This window comes from Fundulus heteroclitus, chromosome 7 (genome assembly GCF_011125445.2).
Source record: "Fundulus heteroclitus isolate FHET01 chromosome 7, MU-UCD_Fhet_4.1, whole genome shotgun sequence".
Classification (NCBI taxonomy): Eukaryota; Metazoa; Chordata; class Actinopteri; order Cyprinodontiformes; family Fundulidae; genus Fundulus; species Fundulus heteroclitus.
This window is the reverse complement of record NC_046367.1, coordinates 30,999,096-31,024,858: the sequence shown is the minus strand read 5'-3', so window position 1 is coordinate 31,024,858 and position 25,763 is coordinate 30,999,096. Positions and strand designations below refer to the sequence as shown.

The following is a 25,763-nucleotide window of genomic DNA, read 5'->3' as shown; positions in this document are numbered from 1 at the left end:
GAGCAGCTGTGTTTATAACAAGACTACAGTTAAGTCAGGTGCCCACCCTGTTCATTTCATCATTTGTAAAATACAAAACAAAAACACGTATAGGTTTCCTTTCAATTCCCAATTATTCACTACATTGAGTTGAGGTTTATCACGCCTGTCACAATCTTTAATTTATCACCTGATCAATCACAGCAGACTGTGTCTCAAATGAAAGAATGAGAAGACCAGCAGGGTTTATTGAATGATGAACAGTTGTGTACAGTAACTGAGAAAATAATGGGTTGTTCACAAACTGAGCTTGCTTGGCAGTGAAAACTAATGTTATATATATATATATAGCCTATATATATATATATATATATATATATATATATATATATATATATATATATATATATATATATATATATATATATATATATATATATATATATTTTGTTTTTTATTAAAAAAAATTTTGTGTGAAGGTAACTGAGTAAGTTATATTGGATATAGAAATTCCCACAACACTTTTTTATTTTGTAAATGGTTTTGAATGTCATGTATCCTTTCCCTACCTCTCCTACCACACACCACGTTGTGTTCATCTATCACATAGAATTACGAATAAATACACTGCAGCTTGTTGCAATGTGAAAAAAACTAAATGGTGTAATATCACATTTGCAAGGGCCTTTATCACATTAAGCATTCCCTTGGAGAAATTCAGTATCATTATTTAATCGATTGTGTGCTGACCCCTAAATTCCCAACTGATGAGTTAATAAACTCTGGTTTTAGCCTGGGCACAAATCTAAGCCTCGATTGTGCCCTAATACCTGATACTGTGAACCTCTCATATGCCATAATCATTTTATAGACTGGCTTCAGGTTATAGATGTTTATGTAGCACACAGCAGTGTTGATTTCATTATGAATCTCTCATTAAGTTAATGTTGACGTTCTGCTTTCACAGCTTCACTCACCGAAGAAGCAGTAGATGATTCCAAAGAGGCAACACATGGAGCAGACCACCGAGGGCACGATCTCATACCTCCTCTCGATCTCCTGCTCGCACTTTAGGCCCATCTCGGCTAAACCCAGGAGCTGGCTGGTGGAAGTCATTGTGGCTCCACTTGAGGGGGAAGGGTGTAAGGGTGGCGAGGAAGTCGGGGAGGGAGAAAGAGACACAGGGATTCCTGGATCAGTGGACCTCACCCATGGAGACGTATTTGCCTACAAACAGGAGGCGTGTAGAAGAGAGTGATGGAGAGCGGCCAGCGTGGAAATGGACAAGGGAATGAGAGAAAAAGAGGAGTCATTATTGATTGCTCTTCCAAGTACTCAGCTGTGAGTGCTGACGCTGCAGTAATCATGTGCTATAATTTTGAAAAACAAAACATTCTGAGTGGAGAAGCTCACATGAGTACTACTTAAACTGAAATGCAATGCAGCCAGCGTCGCTCACTAATGTATACATCAACGTGTTGCAACAAATAGGGAGGACGGTGCGGCACGAATAATAGTTGCTATAGAAAGCTCAACAGAATTCATTTGCATACATTAACACGTTGTGGGAAATTTGTGGCACAAGTACAAGACACCTCGTGGGCATTTTGCATGTCGTACAAGCAATGGTTCTCAAAGACTTAAGAGCCAAACTAAAATTATTTTGCATCATCTGCGCTCTGTCATCTCATTTGAAACAATCCGGTAGCTATTGTAGTAAACAAATAGGAGATGTTTGCAGGTACTAATTAATGCTGTCTTCCTTGAACATCAATGAGGATGATCAGTTTCTATCCATCACTGCTCACAGTTAAATATAAGCTCCCATTTCTTAGATTCTGACAGCTTTGAAAGTGAAGAGGTTTGCTGTGTGAAGAGGAAAATGCTTTCTCTGCCACAAGTGGTTATAGTGTTATAGGTGTGATATTTTAATGTACCCAAACAAGAGGTTTTGGTGCATGCATGCATTACAGCAGCAAAGGCAAATAAGAAATGACAAAAAACTATTTGAATTATTGATCCATAACATTGCATTTTAATGAGATCAATTTGTTTTACGTTGTCAGGTTAAAAATCTTGAATAAGTTTAACACCTTTAAGTATTTTTTGACATCTAATCAACTTCCAAGAGCATATTAAAAAAAATCTATTTTTAATTTAAGCCCGGTTAAAGTGTGATTTAAAGTATCCTTAACCAGATTCTGCCACTGATGAAGCCTCGACAGTCTATACACAATTATCCAAGAGGGTAAGGAATAAAATAGAAGTAAAAAGATTTATCTAACAATGTCAAAAGCTCAGCTTCCAAAGAAATTACAATATTTTCTAAAACCATTTTTAACCCTCCCGTAGGTTTGTCTGAAAAAGTGAAACCTTTTCTTTGTGGATTTTGATACACTGGAACCACATTAAAATATATACCACTGAATTATCACAGTCAAAAACTGACAGTAATTATGCTTCAGGAAAAAATTCAGAAACAAGATTATTTTTCTCATTTTAATTCCTTACACGCAGCATTTATCTATGGACGATGTCTTAACACAGATGAAGCAGCAAGTCTTTTCTCGATAAGTACACACGTCACGTACACACACACGACGCTGAATACAAGAATAACCTGAAAGTGACCAACCAAACGACCCTCCTCATTAATATTGTTTAAAATCTTCTTTGCTGTGAAACAGCTTGAAAACAAGTGGGCTTATAATAGGTTGCATGTATATTCTATAAAAATATCCTGATACCCTTCCTCCATTTTTAGATTCACATTACACATGGTGGATTCAAGAAAAATGCAGCTGCTTTTTGGCCTGATCAATTATAAACTGTATTGACTTTCCTCAAAAAATAAAATTTCAATAACAATAATACTAATAATATACATAAGTGCAGACAGTTTATAAAGTTATGGTTAAGTTTTGCTTTCTATTTCTTACTTCCTGACGGCAGTTCTGCATGTAACAGGGCTGTTTGATGTTAATTTGGATTCCATTCAGATGAACACCTTCAGGTTGGGAATCCCTGTTCTCATAAGTCTTCCCTTCTTGTCTTTTGGATGAATGAATATCTGTCCATTGCTGACTTCCTGATTCCAAGGGACATTTTGTTTTCTCTCTGCGTTGTTCAGTTTATCCAGTATCCATCTTTTCCCACGCCTTGACCAGTGGGTGTAAAACTAAAAGCCTTATTGTCAGATGTTTGCACTGATGGTTGCGCCAGGGGTAATCAGCAGCATAAAAAACAACAAATGGAACACAAACAGAATAAATGGAGCTCGGTCTTTCATACACATTTTCTTTCTGTAGTTGCAGTGCAGTGTGTTCTTCGTGTAGCACAGACTGTTGCTGCCTGCCAAACACCCACACACAGCTCCGCACTCATTCATGTACCAAATCCCAGTGGTTAAATTTCTAGCTGAGACACAAATTAGGACCTTCTTAGTCAACAGACTCACTCGGTGGTAGATGCATTCGAATAAAAGCATCTGTGCTGTATTTCATGCAGCAGCTCATTTAGCATGAGGTTCATGAAGACCGCATGTTTTACACTTTTTTTTTTTGCCTGGTCATGATTTTGAGGAGCACTTTTAATTATGCAAAGGTTTGTTATGCTATGTCAGCATTTTCCGAAGCTGTTGATTTTAAAAAAAAGTTACATCCTTCCACTGCTGTTATGAGTTATGTACCAACTGGAAGCAATACATGATGCAATAAATTCTGCAGTCCACTCTCTGTATGTCCATCCATTTATTGACTATAACCGCTTAGGGGTTAACATGATTCAAACCTTTGAATGATGTTAGGATTTAAAGGTTTGTACCTCAAATGTCAAGAGTTGTTTCTTTGTATCCATGACCTTCAAAATGTTGTCTTGATCAGGTCACGTAACCTTTCATGTCTGAGTACACATGACAAACCCACATATTTTTTTCCCTATTTCACACCTGCATGGATCTTTCAAAAATGTGGACTGCACATAATTCACACGCCCACACACACTCATGTCCTTCTTTAAAATGCATAGTGAGGACCGTGCCTTGACTTTCATTCATTGTCCACCCTTTCTATGGCCTAACCCTGACCCTTATACCCAACCTTTACCAACACATACCTAACCCTTACCCTAATCTAAACCTAATTTACCCCCAGGGCATAAAGCTAACCCCTAGCCCAGAAAAAAGTGAGGACCAAAATAAAATAATCACTTTACATCAAAAACTTCACTTTACTAGTAAAATTAGCAAAACATTTTCTCACTCAGCTGCAAGTACACACACACACACACACACACACAAACACACACACACACACACACACACACACACACACACACACACACACACACACACACACACACACACACACACACACACACACAGATTAATCAACTGTGCTTTAGAAAAGATGTATACCCCAAGAATTATTTCAGATTTTGTCATATTGAGAAAAATATTTATGCATCTTATTGAAGTCTTACATGACAAACTGAAACAAAGTGATATATGACTATCATGTAAAAAAAAATATTATACAAAACCTTTTGTATAACAAGGGTTAGGGTTAGGGTTAACCTCTATAAATGTGGCCTGCATGAGTATTCATTCCTCTTGAGTCCAAACTTTAAACACATTTTTCCATAGCTACAGGTCCCTTAAGGAATGTCTCTTCAAGCTTTTCGCATATAGAAAATTAAATTTTTCCCCGTCCTTCTATGAAAACCTGCTCAAGCTTAGTCAGATTGGATGGAGAGCATCTGTGACCTGCAGTGTTCACATTTTAGCACAGATTCTCAATTGGATTTAGGTCAGGAATTTAACTGAGCCATTCTAACAAATAAATATGCTTTGAATTAAGTCATTGTTTTGTAGCTCAGGTATGTGTTTAGGGTGTAATGTTGGAAAGTGAACCATCACTCTACTCTCAAGTATTTTTCCAGCCTCAATCAGATGTTCTTTCTTGTCGCCCCCGAGGGGCCTGCCCTAAAACATGATGTTGCCTCCATGTCTTCCAGTGAGAACGATACATTCAGGGTTGTGTGCAGCGTCAGCTTGCAGAGAGAGAGAGTTTTGCATGTGGGTCTAACAGTTCAATTTTGGTCCCATCTGAACAATGCACATTTCACATGTTTACTGTGTCCCCTACATGGCTAGTGACATCCAACAATTGGGACTTGTCATAGCTACCTTTCAACTCTAACATTATATGGCCATATGTGTGGAGTGTACATCCATTAGTTGTCCTGTTCACAGATTATTCACCCTGAGCTGTGGATTTCTGCTGCTCCTCCAGAGTCACCAGAGGTCTCCTGACTGCTTCTCTAATTAGGTCTCGCCTTTTTGCGTTGTTAGTTTAAGAGGACCTGCCATGTTTTAATGGATTTGGAGTGGTGCCATATTCTATATATTTCCAGATTATAAAATGAACAGTGTGCTGTTAAATGTTGAATGCTTGGGATATTGCTTTGGAACCCAACATTACTTTTAACCTATTCATAACTCCTTGACCTGTCTGCTGAGTTCCTAAGTGTTCATTAAATTATTTGTTCACTACTGCTCTTTAAAATCAGACGCCATCACAGAACAGTTGCATTTATACTGAGGTTTAATAACACATAGCTGGACTAGTTACTATTCACTAGTTAGGTGACTTTTGGGAACTGGTTGAATTTTATTCAGAGGTATGTGAATAAAATACCATTTAAAATTACACAGGGAGATACAATGTGATCATGTATAGATAAGCAGGTAAGAGGATGGATGGATGGATGGATGGATGGATGGATGGATGGATGGATGGATGGATGGATGGATGGATGGATGGGAAAGAAAACCATGTGCAGTAAATGGATGGATTTATGCTAATGTTTGGATGGTGATGGGGTCTTTTGCTCTACCTACTTTAAAAAAAATAACTGTAGTAAAACTGATACACTTTGAAAAAAACTTTAGCTAATGAGATCCAAAATATTTCTTCCTGGCATAAATACAAAATTTCTGCTGAAGCTACACAACTAAACAGCTGAATATGAGAAATATCTACCAGAGCTTTATTTTGGCTGTTTGTTAACATAAGTAACACTAGTGAAAACTTTCACATATTCCTGGATGTGTCCCAGAACCCAGATCTGCAGTAGATAATTAAAATAAAATTATTCAGTGTGAATTTTATGCACATTTTATGAAAAAAACAATATGCATGATTTTAATAAATGAGCCGGAGAAATGTTTATAAACCTTCCACCAGTAGTAGTAGCAAAGATTATGCGCTTACTTCAGAAATTAATAATAAAAAAAACATGTTGTAAGGTGACACGGTTTCCAGGATCTCTAGCATTTGAATTTTAATTTCCTTAACCTGACAGATTAAGAACTTCCTTCCTTAAATTGGGTGATAACCAATTTATTAAAACTGAATTTTGTTACGAATCTTTACTTGTTCTTTTATAAACCACAAGCTAACACAATGGTCTTGTCTTTTTTTCTTTCTTTATATATTTCCATTGGTTTTCATTTATTGCATTCAATTTTGGTGGCAGGCCCACAGTTCTTCGCAGCATAAAGTGATAAATTCCTAGAAAATGTGTTCTGTTGCTTGGATACGCTACCCCTGCTAATAAGCAAACTACTTGCCAAGTTTAGAGCAGTTTACACTCTCAGTCAAAGATGGATGTAAAGATTCATTGTCTTATCAACTTAACGAAATTGAGAAAATTTAAATAGAGACTCTTTAAATTAAAGCCAACACATATTTGTTGAAGCGGATGATAACTGAAAGGATCAAAGTTTGTTTAAACCGACTCATTGTATTAATCTTCGTTTGCACAAAGTTCTTTTTGCACAATTATTAGGACTTTAAATCGTGTTTTGTTTGTGACCCCAGGGGCACCCCAGGCTACAACCACATAAATGGTGGTATAGTTAGATAAAAGCCACCTAGTGAGGTCAGAAGAAGGAATAGTTAAAAACAGCATATTATGCAACGATGTCACGTCGTAACTGTTGCTATAACAACCAGCAGAAAGAGTAAGACCTTGCAAATGGGTCATAGGGCTCGTCTCCATGGGAATGTACAGCGCCGATCCACGATGGTCTCCTTTGAGACTCCTAGCTGTAGATAGACCTGACCTCTGACCCTATTCAGCTAGTGCCTTTTTAGAATTCACTCAAATATAAGGCCGTATTCAGAGAAAGCGCTTCATTTACCCTACACAGAGGTAGTATAGCCTAAAGCTACCCTTTGCTCAGTACTGCCGTAGTAACCATTCACAAAATATATGTGCGGCTCGCACATATATCTTTAACTTGCTCGATAAAAAACGAATACATTTATCTTCATAGTGTATCATTTAAATATTCCAAGGTAAATCCATTGCCCCAAAGGTGCCCTCATTTAGTTCAAAATAACTTTGAATTTCTGTCGGGAAAAAGTCTTCAACTAAAATTTACAGATATGTGTAAATTAGTATGTTAATAGCGTCATTACATAGTATTTGCAATCCAGATACCGCTGGTTTATTTCTAATCTTTCTCCATAATAAGGTTTAAACGGCTGTGGCCAACATAACAATAAGTCTGGTCTAAATCATCATACTTATAGTAAAAAAGACAGAATTTCATAGTTAAACACAACTCTCTAATAGCCCTTTACGGCCTAAATTTCAATTATGTGTGTTTTTGCTCTCAAACTGAATATGAAGTTAAACAGTGAGCATTTGAATGTGGCACATATGATAGATATTACGTTTTTACTTGCACTCCTGTGACACATTCAGGTCCACATAAAACTGTGAGAATAGAAATAAGAAAAAAGAAGAAAGCTACTGATGTCGCGCTAACACACTTTGCTAAAGTGACGAAACAGCAACTTCGGAGTATGTTACCAAATTTTCAGAGGAAATTTACAAAATACACTGTTCTGCAAGTTTACCCTTAAAAAGGAACAGTTTAATTACAGTTCACAGGCCATCCCATCAGGCCTTGCTTAGATTATTGATAAGGGATTGAGTAGAAGCCTAATTTAAAAACCATTTCAGATGTGTAGGGGACAGAACAAATTTGTGGAAGGTAGTTCTCTGGTCAGATAAGACCGAAACAAAACTTTTTGCCCAACATCTGAGATGCTTTTCTTTAGCAGCTGTAGGGAAGCCGTTTGGAGTTAATGGGAAGACGGGTGGAGCTAAATACAGAGCAATCCTGAGAGACGATCTGTTAAAAGCTGGAACCTAAGACTGGGGCAGACAATGACGTTAAATAGAGAGCCAGAGAAAGAATAGAGTAATTTTAACGAACCGTATTTATGTCAGTACGGCCCAGTAAAAAGTCCAGATCTAAGTTTTATTTGGGAATCTGTGGCAAGGCTTGGAATTTGATGTCCACAGATGCCTCTGTGCTGTGGGAACTGCTTAAATGTGCTTAAACTTGATGAACCGATGAAGAAAAGTCATCGCACCATAAACTTAGCATCATTAATCTGGATTTTTCTATGTAACGAAAAGCTATTTCTTCGACTTTAACACATTGTTCCCACAGACATCTGGTCACATTTATTTTGTGCATCTACAAAGGCAACTGCATTTAATGCGTCTACGATTTATATGTTGGTGTTATGTATTGAAAATATAACTTCTCCTTCAGATGTAAACAGGTTGTATGTTCAAGCTTGAGTCATTGCAAATCATCCACAAATTTACGCCGCAAACACAAAACAATACCCAAAAGCAATAAAACACAGCATTTTGTCACATGAGTCAAACCATTGTTTTCACAATACGTAAGAACATAAAATGATGCATTCATCTGCTCCCTCATGAGCCGTGGCATGTGAACACAGCACTAAAAAACCAACATCTAAATGATGCTGCACAAGCCTGCTCTGCCTCCTGCTGACAAAGAGCCTAAGCACCCCAGCCCTAAAACACAGCGCACAATCCTCACTTCCATCATCGGTAATAACATGGGCAATAATTTAGGGTCACATAAAACCACTGGCAATGTAATAACTTTTCTGCACATTGATGCACTTTCCCTTCAGTGTCCTGGTTCTTCTTCCACTCTTCTAAAAGAAAAAGGGTAGACACTACAAGGCTACAGATCACACATGAACAATGCTGGCACTGCAATTTTTTTTTCTGTAAGATTTCATCTGCTGTATAACAGCTTTTACTTCAGGCCAAAAGAAATGTGTTTGCCATTCACTGTGAAGCATGACTTTACCTCTGCCATCGTGCTGACCTTCCTAATCTTTAAAGCTTCGCACCAAGGAAATTATCTTTTCCCACTCCACGCTCGCGATTGGAACGAATAGTTTAAATCGGACTCGCCATAAATTACTGACGATCCAACTGCTTGATTTTGTATTTGCATACAAACAACACTTCAAAAACAAAAACAGAGCATGAATCTAAAATTGTAGCAGGATCTTCTTTAAAACATTCCTTTTGTAATGATGCACTGTGAAATGAATATGTATTTCCCAGTCTTTTTTCTACCCACCGCTGTGAGATAAATTGTATTTGTTTTACTCTTCTAATGATACGGAGCAAACTGACAGGAAGAAAAACAAGAAGGGTTTGAAAGTGTCTGAACCAGTGTGAGTTTCTGTGTGTTGTGCATGTGTGTCGACATGAATATTTCAAAGGCTGCACACTGAGTGGCAGCGGCCAGAACGGGGACGCGCCGCTCTTCCTGGTGGAGATCGGGTGGAGTTGGACAGGCAGGGAGAGCGAGGGAGGAAGTAAGAACGGCAGCTACCATCTTCACCGGAAGAAAATTATAATTGAGACGCAAACACTGCAAATCCCACTTGTTACCATTTTGCCAAACTAAAGCACAAAATTAAATTAGTTGTCATCTTTCTTCTTTTATAAAAGTTAAAAACTCAGCAGGCTGGTGCAAAGAAAAAAAAAAAAACGGAATAAAACTTAATTTGCCATCTAGGAGAGCAGCTTGTGCTGGGATAAGTTATGGATTTGAGATATTTATCCGTGAAGTTATTGCTTCAACTCGGGAAACTTTGCTGTCATTTCTTTGGAAAGCAGCACATACTGTGGAAAGCTGCCACGCCATTTCCTGTGTACTATAGAAACAGGCCTAAAAAATTATTTGACAGCATATTTTCTGGAGATTGTGACAGTTACCAGACTCTCTGCTTTCCCAGAAATGATTGTTTATGCATCAAAACTGAAGACTTAAGCTACCATTAGGGTTTCATCAAGCCAGCAGCAAACTTAGGAAGTTCTTCATATCTAATAAATTTGTAGATTGCAAATAAATACTCTTGTGTAAAAAGCGTGCTGAGCCAGTAACTCTGTGGGTGGTTTTAATAAATATATGTGGCATGGGTTCAAAACTAATTGGTATTAAACAATTTTTCCTCTTGGAGATTTTGTACATAGCTATAATGAACTAGCTGCTACTTAGTTCAGTGAGCTACAGATCAGTATGGCAAAACTAGATGAAGATTAATGCCTCCTTCACACTTTTGCATAACTGTCTTACGTTTCTGTGGTGCTGAAGATGCATGACTTTAGGTGAACTTTACATCAGCGTGGAGACATTTTTGTCTGCTCCCTTTTTCCAAAATTATTTTATTTCTGTGATATTGGAGGGTTAAAGGCCTGTTTAAAGATAATATCATCTCAATTGGATTTAAGTTCAGACTTTGTCTTGGCTTGCAAAAACCTTTTTTTTTAAGCAATTCAGAGATGGACTCACTAAAGAGCTTTAAATTATTGTCCTGCAGCATATCTCAAGTGTGCTTGCGCTTAAGGACATCCTCCTTCAGGATCTTCTGGTAGAAAGCACAATTCATGCTTCCAGCAGGTATGACAGTTCATCCAGGAGCTGAAGCAGCAAAGCAGCCACCGCTGACTGTCTGATGTTCTATTTCTAAAATGCTGTGTTAGTTTTACTATAGATGTAACAAGAAGCCCACCAAAAACAAGAAGCACACATACAAGTTTTTTTTTTTTTGTCTTGTCAAACCACAGCATTTGTTGTCAAAATTCTCGGGGACCATAAAGACATTTATCAGAATATGTGAGATAGACATTTGTGTTTCTTTTGTCTTGCAAGTCCTCCATAGTTAAAATTTTCCACAGTCTTTTTCCTGTTATTGAACCAACCTTCCTGTTATTGAACCAACAAGGGATGCCTGCAATGCTTGTATGTTCTGGATCATTTTTGACCTTCTGGACGAGTTGCAGTAGGTAGTGCGGCTCCAGCTGGTAAGGGATACCACAGTTTAGCTTTTTAACCATTTGCTGATTAAAAGTTTGTTTGAGTATTGGATGATTAGTAAAGTGTCCTTAAGCTAAGCGGATCTGCCACAGATTTATTTTGGACATTTCACAATGTTCTATGGTGTAAGCGTCTATACTGCGATGAATGCCAGAAGTGCGAGAAAATGTAACAAAATGCAATTTCAATGTGGCAGCAGTAAATTGCTAATGTAATTTAATCTCATGCTATGCTATGTTTTCATCATTGATATGGTGGGTTAGTCAGACCTATTTTCTGTGTTATTAACTTATAACATTTTGTGAATCCACTACGGTCCACTCGTGGACAATGTATGGGGCAGTCTGGGCGGCATGGGTGGGCATTGGGGGGACGTGCCCACCCTGGACTGGAAGCTGGGCATTGCTTTTTTTTTTTACGTCGGAGTGGCCAACTTTCTATGATTCCTATTTCGATTTGTTAATTATACAATTCAACCAATCAAATGAACGACTGAAGCCAACATGCTAGCCAGTTACAGGTAGAGAGGGATGGGTCACTGAGTCCTATGGTTGTAGTGTACAGAGATGGCTGTGGTCATTGTCATTGCGGCATAGATATTTGGACTCATTTGAAAACAAATACAAGAAGTGACAACTGAGCAAACGAGAGCTAGCAGGAAGCAGCGCCTTTCATTTTTCTTGGGAACGTCAACACTGAAGTCAACAGTGGAGTAATTCTTGCTAGAAGAGTTAGCTCAGGCAGCCAGGAGCACAACGAGCAGAACCGATCAGACCAGAACCGATCAGAGCAGCTATGTCATGATTTAGGTTTTTGTTTGTTTATTCTGGACTTTTCTTGGAACAGCCTTCACCTCTCAGCCACTATCCAGTCAGCTCAGTCTCCTTCCAGCCAACACCTTGCTCTTAATCAGATCCACCTGCTGCACTAATTAGTCAACTCTGTTCACCTGTCTACACACACCTGCCTCAGCCAACTCAGCCCTGCCAGAACGTCTCTTCTCATCTCGTCTTGTGAGATGTGCCCTGCCTCTACCAGTTCCTGTGTGCTCAGCCAGCTGGGCTCTTATGTTCGCTTCTCTGAAGAAAGTTACCTGTGTCTGCATGCTGCACAGGTCTGTCTGCCTGTCCCTTGAGTTCTAGCTGCTTTCTCTGCCAGTTCTGGTGGTTCCCCGGTCCACATCGTCTGTTCTGCTCTCTTCTGGTCCCCTGCTCATCCCTGCCTGCCTGCACCATCAGCCATAACTCATCTGTTCAAGTCTGACTCTGCTTGCCTGCCTCAGCAGGCACTATTCATCCTCACAATAAACCTTTTAAAAACATAACTCTGTGTCCGGCTGAATATGTGGTTCACCAGCATTAATCATTACAAGCTAAGCCAAATGGAAGGAAACTTGGGTTACTTGCAGGTAGAAGGGAGCACTGCTTTGTTCTGATCCGTGTGCCCCTCTGGTGATGTAGTTACCTCTTCTTGTGTGAATGTTTACTTCAGTCAGTGTTCAGCCTGACATCAATGCTCATGTTTAAGCCTGACTTTTGAGTTAATTGAATGGACAAAGCATTAAACTCGGGGTTACCAGATCTAACTGATAGACTCATACAGTACAAATACAATGAAAAACTCACTCAACTTAAAAAAAACAAAACAAAAACAGCCCAAATCTTGACCTTTCTGCAGGAGGGTCTGGTATAAGGCATGAATTTTCATCCCCTGATGGCCCGGTGATGAATGAGTTTGAGAAAATAAAAATACAAGACGATGACATGATGGAGAAAAAAAGTATTTTTACTCTGTCGTTAAACAGCAGCAAACTGTAAACATCAATCATCCCAATTCAAGCACGTCCATCATTCATACATCCATCAGTTGTCTCTATACCAACTTATTCTTGCAGGGATTGAACGAGAGGCGGGGTACACCCTGGACAGGTCGCCAGTCAATCACAGCACATCAATCATAAATCCAATATTATACTTCATGCTTGGACCCATTTAAAAAGTGTTTCAGATACAGCACATCAGTATACTTGGCAAGATGCGAAACAGTGTGGCAGCAGTGTAAATCCAATCCGTCTTAAGTGAAATGTTTCCAAGTTAAACCTTGCTAATACCACTAAAGCTAATACCCAAATGTCAAGCTAGTTTACCTGATGAGGTTACAAGATACTACATTGATGAGGAAAAAGGGAGAAAAGAAGGGCATGATCAACTTAGTAGGCTATTAAATTAAAATGTATTTCCAAAATCTGCATAAGTCAAACACTGATGCAGTGGACATTATTTTAAATCACTCAGTCTTATGACAGAACCAGCAGCACAACATCTAAAAGCAGATGAAAAAATAATTATTGCACTGCATATTACCATTAAATGTTGTTTATAAATGAGGTAGATAAACTGTTAACGTACACATAGTTGAAAAAAAACAATGATTTTGTGTTCAGAATATCTATTATGTGCTCCCACTTCTCAGACTTACAATATTTGTTCAGGCCTTCTTTCTCTCTGTTCAGCTTCCCACCATTCAGTAACTCTTCATGGATTAACATAGTGAAACACTATGTGTTTGATAGTGGTGTCAGTTAAATTCAGCATTTAAAGAAAAGAGAAAATGAGAGCAAGCACGAGCATACGAGAGCTGATCTAATGATTACCAACAGCGAGACAGAGCCACAGTCCAGGCCATCTGCCGCTGGGAAGACTACTACTGTGTGCTTGTGTGTGTTTGGCGATTTGCAGGATGAGCAACATAGTCTGCTCGGGGCTCAATACAAATCTCACATGAGGCTGCAGTCCCATGTCTGCTCAATGTGCACCGAGGAATGAGTGCCTTTACAGAGATCCTATTCGCTTATTAACAATTACATCAATTCTGCTCATTTTGAAGATGATTTTTTTTTATTTTGATGATGACCCTGATATGAGAGCAACTTACTAAATAAAACATCCGTACATGTCAACTATTGACCTCTGTGAGATGTTCGAGATGACACTGATGTAACGTTTACTAATAATACTTCCTACAATGACATTCAGCAATTATGCATGCTTATACTGAGGCTCTGACATGTTTCAGTAAAAAAAAAGTCCAAACATTCACCCATTTACATGCACTTTTTTAGCATATTTAGTCTAATTATTCATGCTGCATGTTTGCGCTTTTTTATGCCCTCTAGAGTGTTTTGCAGACAGAATATTCCATTAATTTGTCAATAAAGTCACTAATGACAATGATGCAGGGACGGTAACAAAGCAGATCGTAGAGCAACAGTGAACATCGCCTCCCGTAATCACAGTTGGCATAGTAACCAGAAAGGAGCAGACGGCCTTGCCTTATTGAAAATGCCTTCACTGTATCATCTTTGATTGACTGGTCTGCCTACTTGGAAAATTTACCTTCTGTGCAGATTCTGTTCATATGGAATATCCAAGTCCTGCAGCTATGCAATATCAGTGAACAGGCAAAATGAAATATACCTTGACACTTCATAAAAAATTGTATATGGCTCATTTAGGATTCTGTAAATATGCATCTCTAGTTTGGGAAAGTATTTATGAAGTTCCTTCCTGCATAAATCCCAGCTCTGTTTCACGTGTTTTTCTCTTTCTTTCTTTTTTTTTTTTAAAAAACTGAGCATTTATAATACATCATAATTAATTCAAAATTACATCAAATTTTAGCACCAGCATTTGGCAAATAAGGGAATAAACACATACAGCACACCTTTACAAAAGTAATTTGTTTAAATGAAACTGAAAAAAGGATTAACATACTGTGTGTGTAAAATATTTTAGTGACTGGTTTTGTGCTACATTTACTTTAACTTTAAACACATATACATCAAGCTCCAAGACATGACCATACAGCATATTTGGTTGATAAAATTTGACTTTGATAATATCACTGGGAAAATGAAGATCCTATAACTTCTTTTTTCAATAACAGAGGGAAAGTTTCACAAATCAAATATGAAACGGCTGTCGGTGATTCAGTCAAGGTCTGAACAATCTATATATTGAGGTTTTTAAAAGCTTTTTTTTGCAGAGACGTTCCTAAATGTCGTAGCCCACTACTGTCTTAAGCAGTTTAAAATTACTTCACCAGACAAAGAAACATGCTAACTGAAACTGGATACTGTTTTGTGGGACAAAGTTTGAGTCTTTTAACTCTGACTAAAACGAGAGGCTTTAAAAAGTAGATAAAATGTACAAAAAAAAAAAAAAAAAACAAGTCCGCTTGTGATGCCTGACAGAGCAACTTAATAACAGTCCCACACAGCTAATTACCGGCCAAAGCGCGCCAAGGTCATGTTTACCGGAAATTTAATATGAGCCGCAATAATGTCTTCTGAAGTGATGCTAATGTAATTGTGTGTCCGTAAAGGTTGGTAACCTCAGCATTGATCCATGTGTAAGCCTTGGCCATCGCTCAGGGCCTGAAGGTGAGGTGACAGGGGAGTAAAGAGGCTTTCATCAGATTACAGCTCATTCTCCGTCTTTCACCGTCCCTCTTTTCAACAGCGAGTATCTCCCGGCTGCTTTCAGCCACTTGGCTCCACTTCTCCTCTTTTCCCTGCTTTGCTGAAAACTGGACCGGCTTTAAGCAACCGCATTAAATTTGTCTCCAATCCCACAAGGGTTCATTTGCCCTCGCCGAGCTGGGCCGAAAGTGGCTCTTCAAAATGCAGGAGTGGGATAATTTTTAAGGACGCTTTATTTTTTAATTGCTTTATCATATTCAGACATTTGAGGTCAGGCGATGTTTTTGTTTTTTCAAGCATAAACTCTTTTACTTTTTACCTATGATTCGTACATGGTGTTTGTGCTAAATAACATAAAACAGTAGGATTGGGGGGAGAAAAAAAAGATCTATTGATATGAGTAGTTGGCAACCGGCCCATATTGTGTGGCTGTTGGCCTGGGCTACAGTGGAATGGAGGGAGATGTTTTAATATGATTAGCTCTGGTGAGCCAAATTGTCTCCCATGATTCTTGTCTTATCTACCACAACTGAGGGCTTTTGGGAACACCACACCACTATGGTCCACATCCTTTGCCCTGCAGCTCTCATAGACTGAATTGTTGCTATTTCAAAACAACAAAAGTTAAACATCTTCTGATTGCAACAAAGACTTCATTTTTTTGATAGCGACAACTGCTCCAAATCCTATTACAAATGTCATTGTGATGGTAAAAGCTGCAGTGCACCTCAACTATTTATAGATTTATAATTAGAAATTAATTCATCTTTGCTTGAGAATAGTCTTTAATTGGCAAAGAGAACCAGTAAAGCAGAGGTGGCACCTATTTTTGGTGGCAAGAGTATATTGTGCACATACAGAGCCATGGAGGTTTAAAAATGTAACAGTGGGTGTTTTCACAAGCTAAAAGAACATTTAAAAAAATAAAATATGTATTATCTGCCAGTGAGAAGATTGTGGTTTCACATTAAAAACAGCATTTTGTTGAAATGATCTTGATGTCAGATGCAGTACGTTAAACAAAACATAACTCCACTGGTATACTTGGAAAGCTAAATATTTGTGTTTTAACAGTTTTTACATCTAAATTCCTGTTGAAATATATTATTTGTTGTTTTTCAGTGCAGCACTTGGTTGTTAAATGTGCTAAATGAATAATAAAATAGTTTTGATTTGAAAGCTTGTCAGTTTTTGATCTACTTTCTTTATCAGCTGCAAACACATTTCACTTTGTCAAGCAGACCTTGTTCAGGTCTGCTTGACATCAAAACTTTTTTTGTATTGCAGTATTACAGTAACATTGTCAATATCAGTATCACAAGGGAATTTTTGGACTTCAAAAATAAAGACTATGAATGCCATGAATTTATTCCCTTCTTGTCATCATTATATTTGGCAAGACTAATGGACCATAGAGTCCACATCATCATCAAATTTTAATTAGATTTAAAAATAGATTTTCTTTGCATGCAATGAACTTGAATAGATTCTACTATTTATAGCTTCTAAAACATTAGATTAATTGTAGTTAAAATATTGTGAATAAGGAAGAGAGTTTGAATTTTAGTGTGTGAACTAGAGACTTGGAAGCTAAGTAGTGATCAATTTGACCCTTTGATCTTTCCTAATTTTGCAGTTCAGTTAATTTTTTCTTTCTTTGTATTTTACAAGTATGAAAAAATAGCATTTGTGTAAGCATTTATCTAGGTCAACCAGTTTCATCAACCAGTAATAAATTTTTCTATGATCTACCCATGTTCTAGTAAAGGAAAAATATGGTTATGAGTGCCTAATAAATAATATATATGAGCAGGATATCACTCAGAGTTATACTGGTCAGAGGTATCAGGTCATAATCTTTCACATCTTTTGAGCTCCAACTATACAAATTGAAAAATAAATAAATCCGAAAACATACAATTAAATTCAAAAAGCTGTTTGATTTGAGTCATTCTAGGACTGTTTATCTCCATAGGTTGTTGAAATACTTACCTAGAAAGACAAAACCTATTGATCAGAACATGGATACGATTTTTATTGCACATATGAAATAAAAGTGTGTCCGATTGAAATTGCATTGTTTGGGTATGGAATTAGGGTATAAATTAGCAATGATTTGAATAAACTCCTATTTCTATTACAGACATCTCAGTGTGCTTCAGCCAAGCTGAGACCTGGGAGCGAATGAATTTGATTTATTTTTTCTAGCGAAACAGAAAATGTGTGTTTTGTCTGTAGGAGCGAACAACTAGAAGCTGTGGGTCATTCCTCGAGGAGCACGCACAACAACACACACATCATCTTGAAAATTGGCTCACCTTCTGTCACCTACTGTTTCTATTAACTCTGCGGCTCATACGTCTGTCCCTCTGTAGAGCACAACAGAATTCCAATGAAAACTCTGTTTGGCCGCTTCACTTTGTCAGCTGCACTGTTGGATTTAAATTTAAAAAAAAATTGAGCGAATCAGCTCATGAAAACACAAACACAGTGGCTTGCAAAAGTGATCACACCCCTTGAACCTTTTTCATATTTTGTCACATTACAACGCTAACTTCAGTGTATTTAATGGTATTTCATGTGCTGGTTCGCCCTTAAACAGTGAAAAACTGTGATGTGAAAGTGAAATAAAACGTGATTGTTTAAAAAAAGTGTTACACATGTAAAATGTAAAGAGACTGGCACGCAATTATATCCAGCCAACTGAATCCATTTTTTTCTCATCTCCTTTGTTCATGATCTGAAGACTGAGAATTTTTGCCCGTTATTCTTTGCAAAACAACTCAAGCTCAGTCGGGTTGAATGGAGAGCATCACTTAAGAGCAATTTTCAAGTCTTGTTACAGATTCTCAACAGAATTTAGGTCAGGATTTTCACTGAGCTATTCTAACACAGGCATGTGCTTTGATCTAAACCTTTCCAATACAGCTGTGGCTGTTGACTTGTTTCAAACTCCACCGCCAACTCAGTCTTAATCATCTAATATTCCCATGTATTTGATTCCAAGTTATTCTCATCAACTCTGACTTGCTTCACTTCCCCTCTTAAGTGCTTCATTCCCACAGCGTGATAATATTTCTTTCTTAATGGCTTTCACAATGACTTTCTCCTTGCCACTCTTCCATAAGGACCGATTTGTGAAGTGAATAACGGACACCTGTCCCGTGATCAGATTTTCCCACCTGAGCTGGGGATCTCTGTAACTCCTCCAGAGTAACAATGGGTGTCCCCGCAGCTTCTAGGATGAACACTCCACTTGTCTGGGCTCAGTTTAGATGGATGGTTGTGTCTAAATGGCTTTGCAGTTTTGCCACACTACGTTTTCAGATGAGGCATTTTGAGATTAAATTACCCACAGGTACGTTTCTTATAGTGTTTAAGTACAGGTATTATTACTGGCAGCACATTAAAGGGCACTGAACGTATAAATACAGCACACTTTTCAAGGTTTTTATTTGTAAAAAAAATAAATAAATAAAAGGGAGAAAAAGTGGATCATGTGCTACTTTGTATTGGTGTACCACTTACAAATTTATTTTTAATATAAACTACAGTTTCTGGTTGTAACATGAAAAAAAAATCTTCAATGGGTGTGAATGCCTTTTTCACAGCACCAAATGTGAGGTTATCCAAACCTGCTACATGGTAACAGGCAAAGGCCCTAATGTGTCTATTTTGATGATATGTACAGATCCTTCCAGCAACAACATGAAAGCCAAACACAAACATGCAACATGGCGTGCTGCATTGCCAAAGGGTTCTGACACGCTGGGATTTCAATGAGCTTTTTAAAACCAGAGGCTCCAAACGTGACACCGTCTGCATCACGCTGATGGTGCATGGATCTGTGTAGAGATTTTTTGCCCGAGGTGCTCCTATAATGTGAAGAAGCACACTTGTGAGCTGAAAACTAACACCAAAACATTTTCAGCTACACCTTTCCACTAGTTTGAGTGGTGTGTTTTAAAGTAAAAAAAGATCAGCATGGAAAGGGGCATAACTGTGTATTAATGGTATTAGGATTGACTTTTTACCCTTTCTGTGCTTTTCTCCCTCATACTCCAAATCCTTCCTCTATTTACTTTGCTACCTAGTCTTTGTCTCCACATGCTTTCTAGAAATTTACATGAACAACACTTAATTCTCTAGCGTTGTCTTCTGACCTTTAAATTTCACTTGTCAGTTCTCCTAAAACTCCAAATATACATCCCCAATTCGACTTTGCCCATCCACATTATTTGCCTTCCTCCTTAAGGCAAACGAAAGGAAAACACTGAGGTCGCCTTCTGCAGGCGAGACACACAAGTCCCAGCAGAGTTTCTTCTACTCAGCTTCCGTCTGAGTCTTCTTGGCTTGTGTTCGCCACACTTATGTAACTCTTCGTCAGAGGGCATAGTAACACAGTGACGTCCTCTACATGAATGATAAGTTGCCTTGTGTCCATTTTCAGCTCGTTTAATTCATCAATGGCGAGATCCACCCTTTATTGATTAAAATGTTAAAACTGAAGTATATCTGCTATATTTATGAGGTTAAAAACGTCCCTCTCTAAACCATTTTTAGGTGTCCCACTGGGTTATTGGAGAGGGTATGATTTAACTCTTTGGATAAAACAGAACCGGCATAAGGACTAGGAGCTTTTCAGATCTGGCCAGACTCCTCATCAACTGAGCCTGTCGCCTTGGCTGAAGTCCCAAGTATGAAGATTGGTTGGCTCTCTGTTACGGTTACATAAATATCAGGGAAGCGCCATAAGGGGAAATTCACTGGGGATGAATGTGTGGCTTTAAATCTTAATACATATCACACATCTCTATACCTACTCAGTGCTTCACTGTCTATCTACCTTATTATAATTTCTTTTGCAAACCAATGCAGTATTAAAATGTAATTTCATTATTTAAAAACCACAAAGGAGCTGAAGGCTGGTGATGTCTCTTGTCAAGCAACATCAAGGTGTGTATCATACAATAATGACAAAAAAATACCACAGGGCATCCTTTTGTGAATCATCAAGAATTGCACTTAATGTTAATGACTTTTCTGTCTTTAAATCTTTAATTGTGAGCTGCTGTAGGCAATACAAGAAAACATAGCGAGCAAAAAACGTAGTCATCAAGTCCACTGTATGCTTCAAGAATTGATTCTTTTATCTATTTACTCCCCTTGAGGTGAATTCTTTGAACAGAAAGTTCAGCTCAGGAAATTAATCACAAAATAGAGGAGAGTTTTCTTAAAGGGAGATTTTTCATCTTTCAATGCAAGAATGCCTGCAGACAGACATCAGCGCTCTCTCCAGGGCTTCAGACCAAAACAGAAGAAATAAAATAAATTCTTATGTTTTCTTTGTTTCCTCCTAGTTTCTTTTATATAATTATGCTGCATGGTCCCCCCATCTCTTCTTGGACCACATACAAAGCAGTCAGGGCAAAAGCTATGCCCAAAATCTTTATTAGTACCTCACAAACATATTGAGCTTTAAGGTAAAATGGCCTGAAAGGCGAAGTCCATGGTAGATCTGAAGGAGCTGCAGAAAGCCACAGCTCAGGTGGGGGGATCAGTTCATACGATAACTACTAGTCAGGTTCTTAACTACTCTGGCATTTGTGGAAACGAGGCAAAATGAAGGTATTGTTGAAATAATTCCATAAGTAAGAGTTTGTTCCAGTTTTCCATAAACCATTTAGGACAATCGGTGATGTGGAGCAAGCTGCCCTTGTTTGATGAGACCAAGAATGAACTTTTTGGCCTACATTCAAAGCACTAAGTTTGGAAGCAATCCAAATCCACACATCATCCTGAATGTCTAATCCCCACTGTGAAAAATAGTAGTGGTAGAATCATGCTTTGGGACGCATTTATCCGGAAGGAGCAAAAGCTGATCTGAGATGATAGGACGATAGATGGAGCTAGACAGAGAATACTGGAAGAGAACCTGTTAGAGGCTGTTAGATAGGGTGGAGGTTCTCCTTCAACCAGGAGAGCAACCTTAAACACATTGCAGAAGCTCTAGTGGAATGGTGAAATCAATACTTGATAGGGGTGTAAAAGTACACCAAAATCTCAGTTCTGTTTGTACCTTGGTTTTAAAGTCACAGTTCTACATGTTTTCTGTGTGTTTCAATTAAGATATATATATATTTTTTTACTATATTCAGAAATGGACAAAGGTTTTTTCAAATTTGTGGAAATAAAATGATTTTGTCATGTTTTAAAACTTCAAAGAGTGACCAGAACCCACTGCAGCTTTGTTTGATTATTTTTAATTAATTCTGATAATCTGGTATGGCTAATGCCTGCATACATTTTACAATAATAAACCCACCTAACGGTCAAGGTTGCTATTTAGGAATTATTGATAATACAGGACTTTGGCAGTAAGATTCTTCACATCACCTTGGAGTTGCTTTGGTATATACACAATCCAGTGTACTAGCTGTCTTTGAATGCTCCTTAGAGGTTCAGTGTTGGGATATGGCCTCTCCTCAGAGGGAATCTTGTCGGCATGTCTGCTGCTGTGCAACATTTTAGGCTGGTTGAATGCTGCTACAGGCATAAGGATATGGACCTCAGCTGATGTGTTTCCAGCTCCAATGGCATTTGCAAGCTTGAAACTGTTTCAGGTGAGTTATTAGGTTAAGTGTTGAAAAACGCTGACAATCCTGTGGTCCTTTATTCCGTCATCTGTCCTACACCTTAAACAGAAAACTTAACCTTCCTTAAAAAGCTTATTTTAGTTTTCCATTCTGCTTTGTTTTGGAGATGGACGGTAGCTCAGTACACGTAGGTTTGTAAATAAGAAAATTCTGTTCATCTTTAAAACAGTTCCTGTAGGTATTTATGTACCGTTACACTCCCAACCCTTATCCATGTCTAGAATGTCCTAGTCAAACTCCTCAACTAAATCTAATTAAGAAACCATGACAAGACATGGAAATTTATGTTCACAGACACTCTCCGTCCAGTCTGAGTTGAGCTATTTTCCTAAACAGAATGGGCAAAAGGCTAAATCTCTAAAGTTGCTGGACATACACCTAAGGATCTGCTGCTGTAGCTGCACAGAAAATTTGTCCTAAAACGTATTGACTCTAGATGGGGCTTAAATTTGTAATTATAAGAAGATCTTAAAACCATGCATTCTTTTTTCATCCATTACAAAATTGTGTACAATTTTGTGCAAGTCTATAACAGAAATTTTCAAGAAGAAACTGAAATGTAAATTAATAATGATAAAAAATGTGAAGGAATTCAAGGTGTGTGAATACTTTTTGCAAGGTGCTGTACTTACAGAAATCTTTAGTGCTAAAACCAAAGACATATAGATAGATAGATAGATAGATAGATAGATAGATAGATAGATAGATAGATAGATAGATAGATAGATAGATAGATAGATAGATAGATAGATTGATTGATTAATTGATTGATTACACGTGACTTGCCGCAGGCTCGTGTAAATTTGACGTTTTTTGTTTACCCCATGTCCAACCCAGTTTAGCCCAGAGGTGCCAAATTGGGGCTTTATTGTTCTTTCTGTTTTGTATTCCCCACACCGGGAAATGTTCCTGTCACTGTCACTGATATGTGACCTGTGAGTGGTCTCGGTGCTCCCACGTCTCGCGATTTGGAGCACCGAATGTTCTCACGGCCATCGGTTTGAAAACAATAGAGGAAAAACAATAGCAGCGCCGAGGCTCCATGTGTTCAAACTGACAGCATGTGTGGACGGCGCATGATAAAGCTGTGCTGCTCTCGCTCCGAGAGAGAGAGAGAGAACAAAGCAAAAGCATTCCATTTTTATTTAAGGCACCATGAGCTGTCGTTGAAATTGCTGTAATTTGAGGTGAACAAAGACTTACCTCAGAAATGCAACATATTGGCGTTCGCTCCCATTGTCATCTTCGCACCTCCGAAGAAGCGCAAGAAATCGTCCCTTGTCGAACTTGGTCAGCTTTTCCAGTATGACATCGCGTCTCCAAAGCAAGCGAGAAACTCCAGAAACCCCACCAAAGCGAGGATGAAACAAAGCGCAACTCCTCTTCCCTCTCCTCCACTCTTGGCTTCAGTTCCCCACTCTCTGGCCGCCTTTCTTTCTCTGTACAGACACACAGACGCGCAGGCTGTATACTACCTCATATATTATTAAACGCCTTTAATGTACAAGTGCGGTGAAGGGGTAAAGGGAGGGTAAAAATGGAATAATGCCTCTCGATATTTATTCCGTGTTTACATCATGCACCCAATTACCTCCCTTCAGAACGATGAGAATGTGCGCTTCCTTTGTGCGCCTAGTCTCCCTCTCTCCCCCTCTCAGCGGGTTGAACCATTGCCGCAGCGCAGTGGGGGGGATGATAGGATCTATTCATGAGAGTGTATGGGAACGAATAGGTTTGGTGACTCGTAGCCAAATGTTGTTATTGTCGGGGGATAAAGAGGCGGGGGAGCTGGGAGGATGAGGGGAAGATGAGAGGAAGAAAGTGAGAGTGGGTAAAGATATGTAAGTAACTGAATTGGAGTGATGTTTTTTTTTAGGGCAGTTCTCTTTAGGAAAGGAGAAAGACAAAATCATATCTGTTCATCCAAACGCTGTGCACTGATAGGAAACAGGTTGCGAGTTTCTTTGTTGTTGTTTTCTTACACTGCGTCATAATGGAAACTGTGTGATCCCTCATCTCCTCTAACAGACGCCTACTTCACACACCATTTTTCATGTCTTGTATAAACAGAGGTTGTCTCAAGCATCCTGCCAAGCTCCACTGCGCATCAAATGTATAATTACATCCCACACCCTGATAGTGGAAACTCAAAAAAAAAAAAAAAAGCAACAAGGCCATTATTTGCAGACTACGTTTTTTTTCCCCTCTCACTCTCACAATTTGCTGTCTGTCGGTTCCTGTGACTTCAGAACCTCGGAGAGCTCCAATTCAGAACAAATCCACCTGTTTACCAGTGGTGCCACCACACGGGAGTAATAACCAGTCCCCATAAATATTATGTCCATCTCTCCATCCGAATTTTAATAAGAGAGACCAGAGCAATTCTTCCCAACACATTGTATTGTTTAATGTACATTGATTGCAACCAATTTTCCCCACCCTCTCTCCTCACAATATTTGATAGCAGTGCAGTAATTCTTCAATACAATTCTGGATTCAGTGGATTTTGGTTTGAGTGTCACCCCAGTGTTATGGCCATCCCTTTGTATATTTCCCCACTGGATATGTAAAGTACCTAGTTCATGATAATAATAATAATAATAATAATAATAATAATAATAATAATAATAATAATGATAATGATAATGATAATGATAATGATAATAATAATAATAATAATAATAATAATAATAATAATAATAATAATTTGACAATAACTCCTGGATAGGCGTCAACACGTTTTCAGAAAGAACTGAGCTAAAGGCCGGTTGCCTCCAATTTAAGCCTGTTTGCTGTTGCGACAACCTGGATAAGTGAAAATTTGCACAAGCAATAATGATAATAATAATAATAATAATAATAATAATAATAATAATAATAATAATAATAATAATAATAATAACAATAATAATGTTTATACTTTTATGCATTCATAACTCCCATTGTAGTCTGTTTCTGTATGTTACGAAACAACACACCTTTGGGATGGACTGCCTCACAAACACTGAAAAACAGGCTTTTCATAGAACTTCATAAAACGCCATCACCTGACAGTCCAATAGATCGAAAGGTACAATCGTGGTTTTATTTTGTATAGTATTTGTTTACTCCTTGTGTTTTGTCTGTACACACTGTTTTTTTTTTTTTTTCTCCCCACGCCACAATACACTAAAATATTGGGTAAACGATTACTGGCACAATAGCGCCCCCTTCTGGAGAGGCGTTTACTGCACATTATTGAAGCAGATCGAACCTGTTGTTTTGTTGAACCTCTTTCAGGCCTGACCCTATTGGAGAAGACAGCGGGGTTTCAAAGTGTTGTTTGAGGAGAGAGTCAAGTTGTTAGCTCACGTGGTACCGAGAAAGCTTTTTTTTTTTTTTCCGGAGCTGTAGGGACGTCAATCTTAAT

General features: G+C 38.2%; 1 protein-coding gene across 1 annotated transcript in view; it reads right to left on the bottom strand.

Moving 5' to 3' along the window:
* The window catches only part of tmem198a (transmembrane protein 198a), a 44,449-nt gene extending 20,432 nt beyond the window's left edge, over nucleotides 1–24,017 (bottom strand). Inside the window, exons 1-2 of the mRNA XM_036139485.1 lie at nucleotides 23,558–24,017; nucleotides 957–1,206 (exon numbers count right to left, since the gene is read on the bottom strand). Of these exons, the coding sequence (XP_035995378.1) occupies nucleotides 957–1,095 (139 nt within the window). The 5' untranslated portion in view covers nucleotides 1,096–1,206; nucleotides 23,558–24,017. The remainder of the gene's footprint in view (nucleotides 1–956; nucleotides 1,207–23,557) is intronic.
* Between the last annotated feature and the right edge of the window lie 1,746 nt (nucleotides 24,018–25,763).